We start from the raw sequence: 12,892 nt of genomic DNA, 5'->3' as shown, positions 1-12,892 counted from the left end.
TAAACATTTACAATACAGCTTTCTCCATTGAGATCTTTGTCCTCCTTTGATCCCTGGTTTTCTACTCTTATTGGAAGGTTTAAATTTATTCCCTTCTGATTTGGGGAGCAAATTGCCTCCATTCACACCCTACTCTCTCTTTTATCTTCGGTCCCTTCCTTGCCTTCTTCCTTACTTGTCTCTCTCCTTCCTCCAAACCTCTCTTGATCTAATCATCCCCACTAGCCAGTCAGCGATCTCCAGTCTCTATCTCTCTCCTCCCCTTCTTAGCTCATCTCCTTGAGAAAACCACCTACAGTTGGTTCCTCCACTTCCTCTCTTCTCTGCAGTCTGGTTCTCCCCCATTCACTTGAAACTCCCCTCTCCAGAGTTACCATTCATCTCTCAAGTGCCAAGTCCACTGGCCTCCTCCCAGACGGCTTCTCCTTTGTCTTTCTGCAGCCTTTGTCCCAGTCGATCCCTTTGCTCTTTAGGATACTCTCTCCTCTCTAGGTTCTGGTGATACTGTTCTCTCTTGCTCTCCACCCAACTGTCCATTTGCTCCTTCTCCATCTCCTGCCCTGGTTTGTCCAGTCTCCTTGGCTCTGTCTGGGCCTTCGTGCCTTCTTGCTTGTTGATCCCACCAGCTTAAATGTCTTGCACCTGATTCCCAGATCAAATCTCTCCCTGATGACTGGTCTTGCTACTCTAACTACCTTTTAGACATCTCCAACAGGATGTCTGGTGACATCTTAAACTCACCAAGTCCCAAATGGAACTCAAGTTCTCCTACCTTCCAGACTTTTCTCTTCATGGATTCTGTCCTTTGTTTCACATAGCCACAGACCTTCACCATCTCCTACCTGCCTTCAAATTGGTCTCCTGGTTTCCTTTCTATCCTCAACATGGAGCCAAGAGAACCGGCTTCAGATTCTCCCTCTGATGTGTATTTCCCTGGCCAAGTCACTACATTTTCTGAGATCTGTTTTATTCAGAATATGAAGTTAATATAATAAACAGTTCATGTACCTGAAATCCCATTTGGAAAACTTTGAAGTGCTATTCATTGTCACATATTTTAGAATTTGAATTAGAAGGAACATTGGTATCCTCTGGACAACTCCCTGTTTAAAGAGGGGACACCTGAGAAGAAAAGACAACCAGTGACAGAAAGCTACATTTCCTATATTTCCATCCTAAATTATTCTCCTTTCAATTTTGACCCACTGCTCTTGGTTCCACCTTCTGGAACAAAACAGAAAAAGTCTCATCTTTCTCCAGGATAAAGATTCCCTCCCCACAGCCACCCAATCCTGGGCATCTTGCTTGGTCTGCATCTTGCCCATGTTCTTCCTACATATTAATGACCAGAACCCTACTCAGTCCTTTAGAAGTGATTCAAGTAGGGCCATAGGACAGAGGGACTATTAATATTCGTTTGTTGTTTTTTTTTTTTTGCAAGGCAAATGGGGTTAAGTGGCTTGCCCAAGACCACACAGCTAGGTAATTATTAAGTGTCTGAGACCAGATTTGAACCCAGGTACTTCTGACTCCAGGGCCGGTGCTTTATCCACTGCACCACCTAGCTGCCCCAAGGGACTATTAATATTAACCTCTTTATTTCTGGGAGTCCTCCCTCCCTCTCTTAACGTTACCCTAAGGTCACATTCATTTTTTTGACAGCCAACCCACTGCTGATTCATTGAGTTTGTATTTCACTAGAAACTTCAGATTCTTTTTAAATTAACTGCTATCACACCATGACTTCCTCACTTTCTACTTGTGAAATGGATTTTTTTGAAACCAAGTGGCATTTGTCCTTTTTTTTTCTTTTTAGTTTTTTTTTTTTTTTTTTGCAAGGCAGTGGGGTTAAGTGGCTTGCCCAAGGCCACACAGCTAGGTAATTATTAAATGTCTGAGGCTGGATTTGAACTCAAGGACTCCTGACTCCAGGGCTGGTGCTCTATCCACTGCGCCACCTAGCCGCCCCAGCATTTATCCTTAATGAACTTGATTTAATGCATCTTGTTAGCCTCAGTGCAGTGCTGTTGACTGTCTATGGCTGTTTGGATCCTGACTTGGTCATCCATTTAATGGTCTTTCCCATTTGTGTGTCTGCTGCCCATGTACTGGGTATTCCCCTTGATTCAAGACAGCTAGACACAGGTCCTTGGGGCCCTCCTGGCATGATAACATTGAAGCATTAATGACCAAGATTCAGCTAGGTCCAGATTTAGCTGATTGTATCATTGTCTAGCCTACATCTCTTCATCTTTTTTTACAAGAAAACTGCTTTGTTAAAAATCCAGGTGAAGCAGCAAGGTGTCACCATAGTGTGCAGAGTATTGTGCCGGGAATTAGAAAGACTCATCTTCATGTGTTCAAATTTGACCTCACATACTTCCTAGCTGTATGACCCTAGGCAAGTCTTTTAATCCTGTTTTCCTCAATTTACTCATCTGTAAACTGAACTGGAGAAGGAGATGACAAACCTCTCTGGTGTCTGCCAAGAAAACCCCAAAGTGGGTCATGGAGAGTTGGATAAGACTGAAAAACAATTGAACAACAAAATCTGTGTTCAGCTTAGTTATGCTGTCAAAAAAAGTTTAGTATGTCATACTTTGATGAGTCACATTGACCATTTGTAATCACTGCTTCCTTTTCAAAATGTTCATTAGCCTTCTCTTGAGTATCAGTTTCAGAATTTCTCCAGGACTTGATGTCAGCTTCATTGACCTGTAGTTTGCATTTTTACCATATTTAATGTAAAATCAGGAATGATGCATCTTTGTAGCCAGTTCTCAGCAAAGGTCGGCTCTACATATGCCATCAAAACATGACCATTGGAATGATTTGTTAGTTCCAGTCAGTTCTGGCGTTGGTCTGGGATGGGGACTATGGTTTGGGATGATTGAAGCTCTTGTTTGGCGTAGTATTTACTGCTGCTGTAAGTGAAGATCCACACATAGTCTTTTTAAGATTAATTGAGACAGTTTAATTGGAATTGTTATTGGATCCAGATGCAGACTGATAAGGAAGTTTGACATCCCCAGCTTTGGGATGTAACTTTGGTATGAAGAGGTTCCTCAGGGTTTGCGCCTCCTCTAATATGTCATTCTGGGGTCCTAGCACTAGTTTTATGATTTACTTTGAAAAGCCTCTGGCTCTTAGCTGCATTATATAGCCTGAAGCAAAAATTCAGGGTTAAAATTTCAAAGAATACCATTCTTCCTCTGCTCCATTGAATAAGGTGCTGGAACCAGTCTTCTCTTTGGAGGACTCGTGCTTTAGACTATTCCCTTTAGTTCTAAAGTTTAATTTAGTTTAAATATCATTTAATTTTGTTTAAATTCCTATTTAAAACATCTGTGTATTGGGGGTCCACATGTGAATTTATGTTAGGCTAATGTCTGAGTGTAACTCACCTGTGTAGAGATTGGACATGTGACCTGAGTATCATCAGTACTCTGCTCAGGGCCAGGCCTCAGCCCATCAGATTGACTCCCCATCAGTTGAAATCAGCAAATAATCCTTAATGCTAGGTGTACAGGCTGCAAAGACAAGTGATAAATCAGCCTTGCCCCGAGGAACTTAGGTTCTACTGAGAGATTTAACATGTAAAGAGACAGGTTTATATAAAATAATTTTATGAGAAAGAGAATACTAAAAACTAAGAGAGTATGTATGTGTGCTTTATGGTTTTTTTGGAAAAACTGAATTCATTTCATAATATGTTTGTTATTTTTGCCTCTACTGTATTCCTTTGTCATTTTTATAATACAATACTTTGTCTTCCTGTCTTAGATCCTTCCTGGGCATCAGTAAATAGGGGGATTTTAATATGTGATGAGTGCTGCAGTGTACACCGGAGCCTGGGACGTCACATCTCTCAAGTGAGGCATCTGAAGCACACGCCGTGGCCTCCCACACTGCTCCAGGTAATGGTTTTAATTGTATTTCTGATGGTTTGTGAAAGAAATTACATAGGACTTTCCTTTCTTTTTTCATTTGGATAGATCATGAAACTTATCCAATTTTTGAGCCCTTATCTGATCTGTCCCATGTGACCTGACCTGGTTCCCATCTCATGATTTTTAGCTCTGGAGAGCCCTAGTGGTGTGACACTCACTCAATCTGCTCTCTTTGGGACAGGACAGAGTAGCTTTTGTGTTCACCTTGACTCCTTCCAGTGATCAGCACCATTCTTTTCATGTGGTGATGCCTTGTGATGACATAATGGAAGGAGGTCCACACCTGGGTTCAGATTCTGCCTTCATACTAGCCTTAATCTCTCTGTTTCCTTTTCTTTAAATGGAGATAATAGAACTCTGATGATTCCTTCCTAGGATGACTTGGAGGCTCAAATGCAGCCCTTCCTCAGAGATGGGGAGAGAGCTAGATAGACAGATGTTCACAATCATTATCATCGTTCACATTTCCCAAAGCTCTTGCCATGCAAAGTGGTCATCATTGTCCATAGATTCCTGCAACCTGATGACATTATTGAACTTTATTTCTACAGTTATCAAGACTGCATGTCTTAAGACACGTTTGATTTTTTTTTTCCCAACGTGACCTTAATTAAGTTTTTGAAAGTCGGTACTGGTTGGAGTCGTGCTAGGTCCTCCAGGTTGTATTTAGTCTTCCTTCTGCCCAGTGCCGAGAGAAGTCCTGGCTCGGCTTGTGCCTTTCGCTTGAGGCCCATTGTAATTTCATACGCTTCTATTTTGGTTAGACGTATTTTGCAAGCAAGAGGCACCCAAAGTGAGGCATGTGTTTCTCTTCCTATATTTGTCTTGAATATACGTTTTACTGGCTCTGTGGCCATATACTTGCCTAAGCCATCAAGCTTGGCCTCTGTGCCCTAAGCCCAAAACAAATGGTATGTGATCCCTTCCATAAAATTGTCACGCACTGATGTGAAAGCAGGCTCCTTAGTTGCTGTGTCATCCTTTCTACTGTAACATGGAATTGGGGTAGAGGGCATATCAGTAATACTGAACTCTCGAGTTCACAACAGAACTTCTTGTCCATTCTGCTACAGAAAATTGTAGTCTGTGTTTTTTACAGTCAGTGTGGTATTATTAATTTGTATGAGATATAGAGATGATAGATATAAAGTGTGAGTCCTTCCATTCTGATGAGTTGGGAAGAATTTTTCCTCAGTTGTAGCCTGTGATGACAGGGCAGTGAATCTCTTACAGAGCATTGTGTATTTTGTTCTGCTCCTCAAGCACACCATTTTCTGACCCTGAGACCTAGAACCCTAGACTTCCTTCATATTCCTGACCTTGGTAAAGTATCCTCTTTTTTTTAAACCTTTGTTTTTAGATGGTTGAAACTCTGTATAATAATGGTGCTAATTCAATCTGGGAACATTCTTTGCTGGACCCTGCTTCCATTATGAGTGGGAGACGAAAAGCTAATCCACAGGATAAAGTACAGTGAGTGAAAAGTTTATAAATAATTTTTTTCTTTGTAACTAGGGGGTCCATTTACAGTACAGTTATTTTTGTTTTGTCTCACAAGGCAGCAAAAGAGAAGAGGTGAACCTGATCTCAAAGTAGGCACCAGTATTAAGAACACTGGATGTGGAGTAGCCAGGTGGCACAGTGAATAGAGCACTGGCCCTGGAATCAGCAGGACCTGAGTTCAGTCTAGCCTCAGATACTTAATAGCTGTGTGACCTTAGGCAAGTCACTTAACCCCATTGCCTTGCAAGAAAAAATACCCCCCAAATAGATTAAGAATGTTGGTTATGCAAATACAATCATTTTTATTGTACACCTTTGTTGATTTTCCATTTTTACCCCAAGTTACCAAGACAATGATTATAATAAACAAATTTAGGAAGCTAAACAGATTATTGCAGTATCCTTTAGTTGAAAAAACCTGGACTTAACTATCAAGAGCCCTAGGTTCTCTGTACTGCTCTGTCTTGGCTATTGATCTTGTGAAGCTACCTGTGCCTGTAGTTCCATGGTAGTATTATGAAAATAAATAAATATTGAGATTCAGAAATAAGAGAGAGATGTTTTCTATAAAGCCAAAGGACTAATGTATTTGCTTCTGTTTTTCTATGGTAGACATTTTCAGGCCCCTATTAACCCTATAAATTTGAAACTTTAAAGTATTTCAACATTTTGTAGTGTTTGTGGGTCTCCACAGGTATAAAGTTTAGGGAATAATAGGGGCAGCTAGGTGGCTCAATGGATAGAGCATCAGTCCTAGAGTTGGGAGGATCTAAGTTCAAATTCAGTCTCAGACCTTAGTAATTACCTAGCTTTGTGACCTTGGGCAATTCACTAAACCCCGTTGCTTTACAAAAAACAAAAAGATTAGGGAATAATATATCTGAATTGCAAATGAATAACTTTCAGTTTGATTTTTCTTTAGTCCCAATAAAGCAGAATTCATCAGAGCCAAGTACCAGATGCTAGCATTTGTTCATCGTTTACCTTGTCGGGATGATGATAGTGTTACTGCCAAAGACCTTAGTAAGGTAAGCCCATGACTTTTTCCTTCTAAAAATCACTGCAATTCTAGGAAAACAAACAGGTGGGTTTTTTAAAACCATTTTTATTTTGTCAGAAAAATTAATTTGGTCGAAACCTCTCATTATTTGTAGAGTCTGGGTCATGGATAATTCTATTATATGACAGCTGCTGCATTTGAAATGAACAGAATCTCAGCACTTTCTAGTTTATTTTTTATTTATTTATTTTTTTTAGGTCTTTGCAAGGCAAATGGGGTTAAGTGGCTTGCCCAAGGCCACACAGCTAGGTAATAAGTGTCTGAGGCAGGATTTGAACTCAGGTACTCCTGACTCCAGGGCCGGTGCTTTATCCACTGCGCCACCGAGCCACCCCCTCTAATTTACTTTATACACCTCAAAACAGCCCATCATTCAGGCATTGTGTAAAGGTCTGTAGTGGTGTGGAGGTCCTACTTTTGAATAAATCTAATGATTACTTTTGGATAATTTTAATTGTTCATTCTATCTTCTCCCCACCCCCACCTCCTCTTCAAATTTAAATTTATTCTTTTGCCCTCTATGGCCACCTTTCATGTTACAAAACTTTAAACCCTTAAAGATTGCTATTATTATCCATCTCATCTGCCAACTTCCCAGCCATCTCTTCCCCTTGTACCAACCATCTCCAGTTCCTTTGACACAATCCCTTGTGAGAACTTGAGAGCCTGCACTCCCAGTTACCTTTCTCTGCAGCCTCCCCAGAACCCTGATCAAGTACCAGATTCTTTGTCAGATATGATTGAATTTAGTATTCCAGGTGTAGTGGGACCAGGACAATGCACAATAGGCCTCTCCCCTCTGTAGTCCTAGAAGCTTGAGGGCTGCAAAATCATGGGATTGTAGAGTTAAAGCCAAAAAGGACCTTAGAGACCATCAAATACAAGCCTTCCCTCCCACCCCGATTTTACAAAAGAGGAAACTGAGGCTTGGAGATGGGAAAAGTCAGAGGCAGGATTGGAACCCAGGTTTTTCTGACTCCTCTGAGGACAGCACCCTGCTGCCTCTCCAGTTCACAAAAGCCATGATTGACCAAAAAAAGGAAATGCTCATGCCCCTAAAAGCAGAATTGGCCTTTATTATAGATATTTTAAAACAAAAATTTTTTCCTGCTCTTGCAAAGTATATAAAATAGGAGGAAATTTTTTGTTTCTAAAGGCTTGTGAATATTAATGAATGGAAATATTTCATTTCATTTCTATCTCTGCCATTAATAGTGAACAGATAAAAGCCAATGGAGGAAGGTGAATCTTTTCAGGCCTGTGGGTGATGGTCCTGAATGTGGGTTGGAGGACTTTGTGACCAAGCTCCTGAGCTGGGTCTTCTCTTGGAGTGACTGAACCTTCTCATACCTATAGGCATGCCAGCTAGAGATTCTGGGCCCTCTTCTCCCTCTATATGACGTCGCTTGGGGAGCTCAGCTCCCAGGGATTTAATTACTGTCTCTGCTGATGAGTCTTAGACCTACCCATCCTGCCCTAGTCTTCATCTGTCTTTGGACATTGAAACTGGCTGTTCAGTAGACTTCATGAATTCGTTCTATCCAAAACTGAGCTCATTATCTTTCCCCCTGAACCTTCCTCTACTACCCATTTCTGTTGAGGGCGTCACCATCCTCCAGATTCCTCACTATCTCTCACCCTTTCCTCTTGTCCCCCCAGATCCAATATGATGCTAAAGCCCATCAGTGTGACTTTGTGAACATATCTCCTTCTGTCCTCTGACACTGTCACCCCTTCTGTCTAGGCCCTGATCACTTCAGACAGGAACCATTGCCAAGAGCCTGTTAGGGGTTCTGACTGCTGCATTTCTGTCTATTCTCTATTCAGCCAGTAAAGTGATTTTTCGAAAATATAGATCAGATCATAACACACACACACACACACACACACACACACACACACACACACACAAATTAAGGAGCAAAAAATAAAAAAAAGTAACACACACACACACCAGAGTTCCCTTTGGGATCAAATATAAAATCCTCCAGTTTACTTTTAAAACCCTTTATAAAAGCTTCCTCTGCGGCCTTTCCAAACTCATTCCTTCCACTGTTCCTCCCTTCCCCTCTGCTGCACCCCACCCCTACCTCCTGACTGCCTCAGCATCACCTGATTTCTCTCATGACTGGGACTCTGTGCTTCCTCATCCTCTGGCTCCTGGCTTCTCTTTGTTTCTTTCAGGGCTCAGTTCAGACCCCACCTCTGTAGGAAGTCTTTCTCAATGTCCCTTAATTCTGTGTATTATTTCCAATTTATCCTGATCATAGTTATTTGCTTGATGTCTTCCCCATTAGACTGTAAGCTTCTTGAAGGCAGGGTCGACCTTTTGCCTTGGTGTTCTCATCCCTTAGCATAGAGCCAGGAGTATAAGTAGGCCTGGTGTCTTCTCTCCAACTCATTGACAGTGTTGTCCTTATTCAGATTTTTTTATACAAGCTTCTGTGATCATTGCTGTGCTGATTAGCTCTTCAAGTTTTGGAGACTGCTGTAGATTCCTACATGCCCCCAGTTTGACCTAGGAGGAAGACACAGGTCATTGCTATCCAAAAATATCTCTGCTTCAGCATAGCACAACTTGTTGAGTTCCAGAATTTGGTATAATGATGACCCATCTTGTATCCCATCCATGGCATGGGATAGTCAGAGAGTCTCCCTAGTCATCGTGGACCAGGGGACTCTGGGTTCTTCTGCTCCTTCCCTTCCTTCCTATAATACATATTTTTTCTTTCTGTTTTTCAGCAACTCCATTCAAGTGTGAGGACGGGAAATCTCGAAACGTGTTTAAGGCTACTGTCTTTAGGAGCCCAAGCCAACTTTTTTCACCCTGTATGAAAATATTTTTTCATATTAGCATTAAATTAGTACTAAGTATGTTTTATTTATGCAACTGATGATCTAGTTGTTTAGTTGTGTTTTTTAAAAAAACATTTATTTGTAAAGATTCTCTAATGTCAGGTCTGCTTCTTATTAATGACTTAGGAGAAGGGAAACACCCCACTCCATGTTGCTGCCAAAGCAGGTCAGATTTTACAGGCTGAGTTGTTGGCGGTGTATGGGGCTGATCCAGGCACCCAGGACTCAAGTGGGAAAACCCCCATTGATTATGCAAGGTAAGAGGCCCAGATTCTTCCTCTCGCCCCTCTTTATTAGCGACTGGGAATGCTTTGTGTTTGAGGAATTCCACTACCTCAGAATTAAAATGCTTGTAGTTAGCACTAGCAACCCTCAGAGATAACCTTAGACACACACACACACACATACACACACACACACACACACACACACACACACACACACACACTGTCATTTCATTTTGAAGATGAAGATGTTTGAAACAGGAATGAATTGCTCCCAAGCTTAATGTTGGGATAGAAGTCACATGTCTGTGGGTTCTCAGTCTATGGAATGGTGCCACGGCTCTGAACTGAGAGGCTGTCGTGTCCAACTGTACTGGAGGCTCCTTTCCTAAATTTGAAAGCTGACTCGTAACCATCGAGGACTGGAGAAATCATTGCAAAGGTTCTCCCATTGAAGTCAAGAAACATTGACTGAGCTCCTAGCATAGGTGAGGCTGGAGAGCAGGGAGTTTAGAGTCTCTCTGAAAAGATGAGACAATAGGGGCAGCTAGGTGACACAGTGGATAGAGCACTGGCCCTGGATTCAGGAGGACCTGAGTTCAAATCCAGTCTCAGACACGTAATAATTACCTGGCTGTGTGGCCTTGGGCAAGCCACTTAACCCCATTACCTAGCAAAAACCTAAAAAAAAGAAAAGATGAGACAATAGCATGTGAACCAGCTTGATGATGCTAATGATGACAGTGTAACAAATCCATGTGCTATAGGTAATTGGTGCCTGGGGGTGTTGGGGTTTTTTCAGTGGTGGGATTCAAATAAATTACCAACTGGTTCTCTGGCCTAATGACCATTTTAAGTATACAAAAAGTTACACTGAAAGGTAGTTTAATAATTCATGCATTTAATACTCATAAGAACAATAAAAGAAATACACAAAACTAGATCATGTTATATTACTCCTAGTAAGCAAATGTATCTCATGGAGCAAAAGCATGTGACCACAGCAGCCCATATTGGAATATATGCAGAACCGAAACTCATTCTACCTATTCTAACTTTTTTTCTTCTACTTCTATGACTTCTGAAGTGAGTGATAAGACAGCCCTTGAAATCTGTATTTCTGTTGGTTCTTTGTGTCCCAGCCTCCTATTGGTTTCACCATTCAGGGAACACCACGCACTCAATATCATGGTGGGATTTGGGGTATAACATAAAGTGAAAACAAGTGACAGCTTGTCACCCCCTGGTTATTTGGCACTTTTTCTGTTTGTTTACTGAAGTAACAAAAATGAGAGAATTAAAATGTAATACTCATCAAAGGTATAATGAGTTTTTAAAAATGAATAAACAAATAGTACAGACATTTCCATCGATTTTTTTTTCACCTGTGGAAGGAACGAGTATTACTTATAGGTGCTTAGAAAACACCATTGCACAGATGAATGTTAAAAAAGAATAAGGAATGTAAATTTGTGATTTCCATGTTGGGTAACTGCCCAGATGCCCTGCTTACAAGTGCCTTTTAACAAGCAGTTTGCTGAACTCAACATAAAATTAGGTATTGGTTCTGCCGAATTGGTACAAATGGCTAAATCCTACCATTGTTTTTTTCCCTCTTCTCATTTCACTGGAAAAATATTTGGTTAGATGCCATTCTCTGCTCTTATAGCAAATTTTCTTATTTGTTCTATTAAACTGAAACCTCAAATTCTCTGAATTCTTGAAAATTCCTCGAAGTAGCCTTCTGTACACATTGCCACCACTTCCTCCTTTTCCCCATTTACTTCTTAATCTGGCATTTGATCCTACCACTCGGCTGGAAGAGTCTCCTCTCCAAGATTCCTGAGGACCTTTGGAGCTGCTAAATCCCTTGGCCTTTTCTCAGTTTTCCTCTTCCCTAACCACCACCCCGCCTCCTTGGCAGGACTCTTCCTTCGACTTCTCTTTCCTGCTTCTCCTCAAACCCAGCCTCACCAAGTAAAGGAGGGTCCCCCAGAACTCTCTCCTGAGGCCACTTCTGCCATCTCCATTTTTCCATTCCCCCACCCCCTGGGATCTCATCTCTATACAGGAGACTTCCACCTCTAGAGATCCAGCCTTAATCTTTTTTTTTAGATTTTCTTTTCAAGGCAATGGGGTTAAGTGGCTTGCAGTGTCTGAGGTCAGATTTGAACCCAGGTACTTCTGACTCCAAGGCCGGTGCTCTATCCACTGCACCACCTAGCTGCCCCGATCCAACCTTAATCTAAGGGAACCTCTTTCCTTATCATCTGGATATCTCTCTTTGGCTGTCCCATCAAGAAGAAAATGCCTGAAGTGAATCTTCACTTTCCCCAAAGTGCCCAGTGCCCTTTGAGCTTGTTGTTGTTTGTCCTTTCTTCTCCCTGAGCCCTCCAAGTCCATCATCATCATTGGCCAGGTATTCTCAGTGTTCCCTTTGGGTTATCTCACCCTCAGTGCCCCAGCCCATCCCCATTCAGGCCCTGCCTGGGCATCTCGTACCTGGACCATTAGCATGGCTTCTTAATTATCCCCCTGTTGGGGCAGCTAGGTGGCGCAGTGGATAGAGCAGCAGCCCTGGAGTCAGGAGTACCTGGGTTCAAATCTGGCCTCAGACACTTAATAATGACCTAGCTGTGTGGCCTTGGGCAAGCCACTTAACCCCATTTGCCTTGCAAAAACCTAAAAAATAAAATTTATCTCCCTGTTGCTTCTAGTTTCCCTCCCTGCTAGTGCACAGAGTTCCCAGAACAGTCTTCTAGAATGACATGCTGAATGAACCATAACATTCTCCTGCTCAGAAGCTTTTGGTGGCTATCTGTTGTCTTTAGAACAAAATAATAACACCTCAGCCTGGGCTGTGGGCTTCTCACAGACTGCCTTCCAGCTCCCTTCTCAGACTTACTGTCTATTGAGGCAGTTAGGTAGTGCTGTATGTGGGGTCAGAAAGACTGAAGTTCAATCCCTGTTGTGAGGTGTCACAAATATAACTCTTTGCCAACCTTAAAACTCTCTGGAAATGCTAGTCTCTCTTCCAGCCCATTGGGGTTACAAGCTTTTCTTCAACTACTGCTCTTGTGTATGCTCCTCTCTGATCCATCCTTCTGATAGAATGGAAATGCTGAGTTTAGTTGGTTATCTTCAGCAGTTAGAATTGTAGACTGTAGGTGATTAAGAAATGTTTCTAACTGAATTGGATTGAATTCTTGGCCATTTTTGCAAGTGAAAAAGGATGGCTCTGTTTTTGTGGAGTCCTGCTCTGATAGAGGTGATGAGGATGTCTGAGCCCTTCACCTGAT

The 12,892-nt window shown here is 41.8% G+C and overlaps 1 protein-coding gene across 11 annotated transcripts in view; it reads left to right on the top strand.

Moving 5' to 3' along the window:
* GIT2 (GIT ArfGAP 2) overlaps positions 1–12,892 on the top strand; it is a 41,262-nt gene that overhangs the window by 5,156 nt on the left and 23,214 nt on the right. For all 11 annotated transcript variants that reach the window (XM_074206138.1, XM_074206134.1, XM_074206137.1 and 8 more), the window contains exons 2-6: positions 3,784–3,917; positions 5,311–5,423; positions 6,376–6,481; positions 9,256–9,342; positions 9,496–9,626. In XM_074206138.1, the coding sequence (XP_074062239.1) occupies positions 3,784–3,917; positions 5,311–5,423; positions 6,376–6,481; positions 9,256–9,342; positions 9,496–9,626 (571 nt within the window). The remainder of the gene's footprint in view (positions 1–3,783; positions 3,918–5,310; positions 5,424–6,375; positions 6,482–9,255; positions 9,343–9,495; positions 9,627–12,892) is intronic.

This window comes from Macrotis lagotis, chromosome X (genome assembly GCF_037893015.1).
Source record: "Macrotis lagotis isolate mMagLag1 chromosome X, bilby.v1.9.chrom.fasta, whole genome shotgun sequence".
Taxonomy (NCBI): Eukaryota; Metazoa; Chordata; class Mammalia; order Peramelemorphia; family Peramelidae; genus Macrotis; species Macrotis lagotis.
The sequence above is the reverse complement of the archived record's forward strand: the minus strand, read 5'-3'. Positions and strand labels throughout refer to the sequence as shown.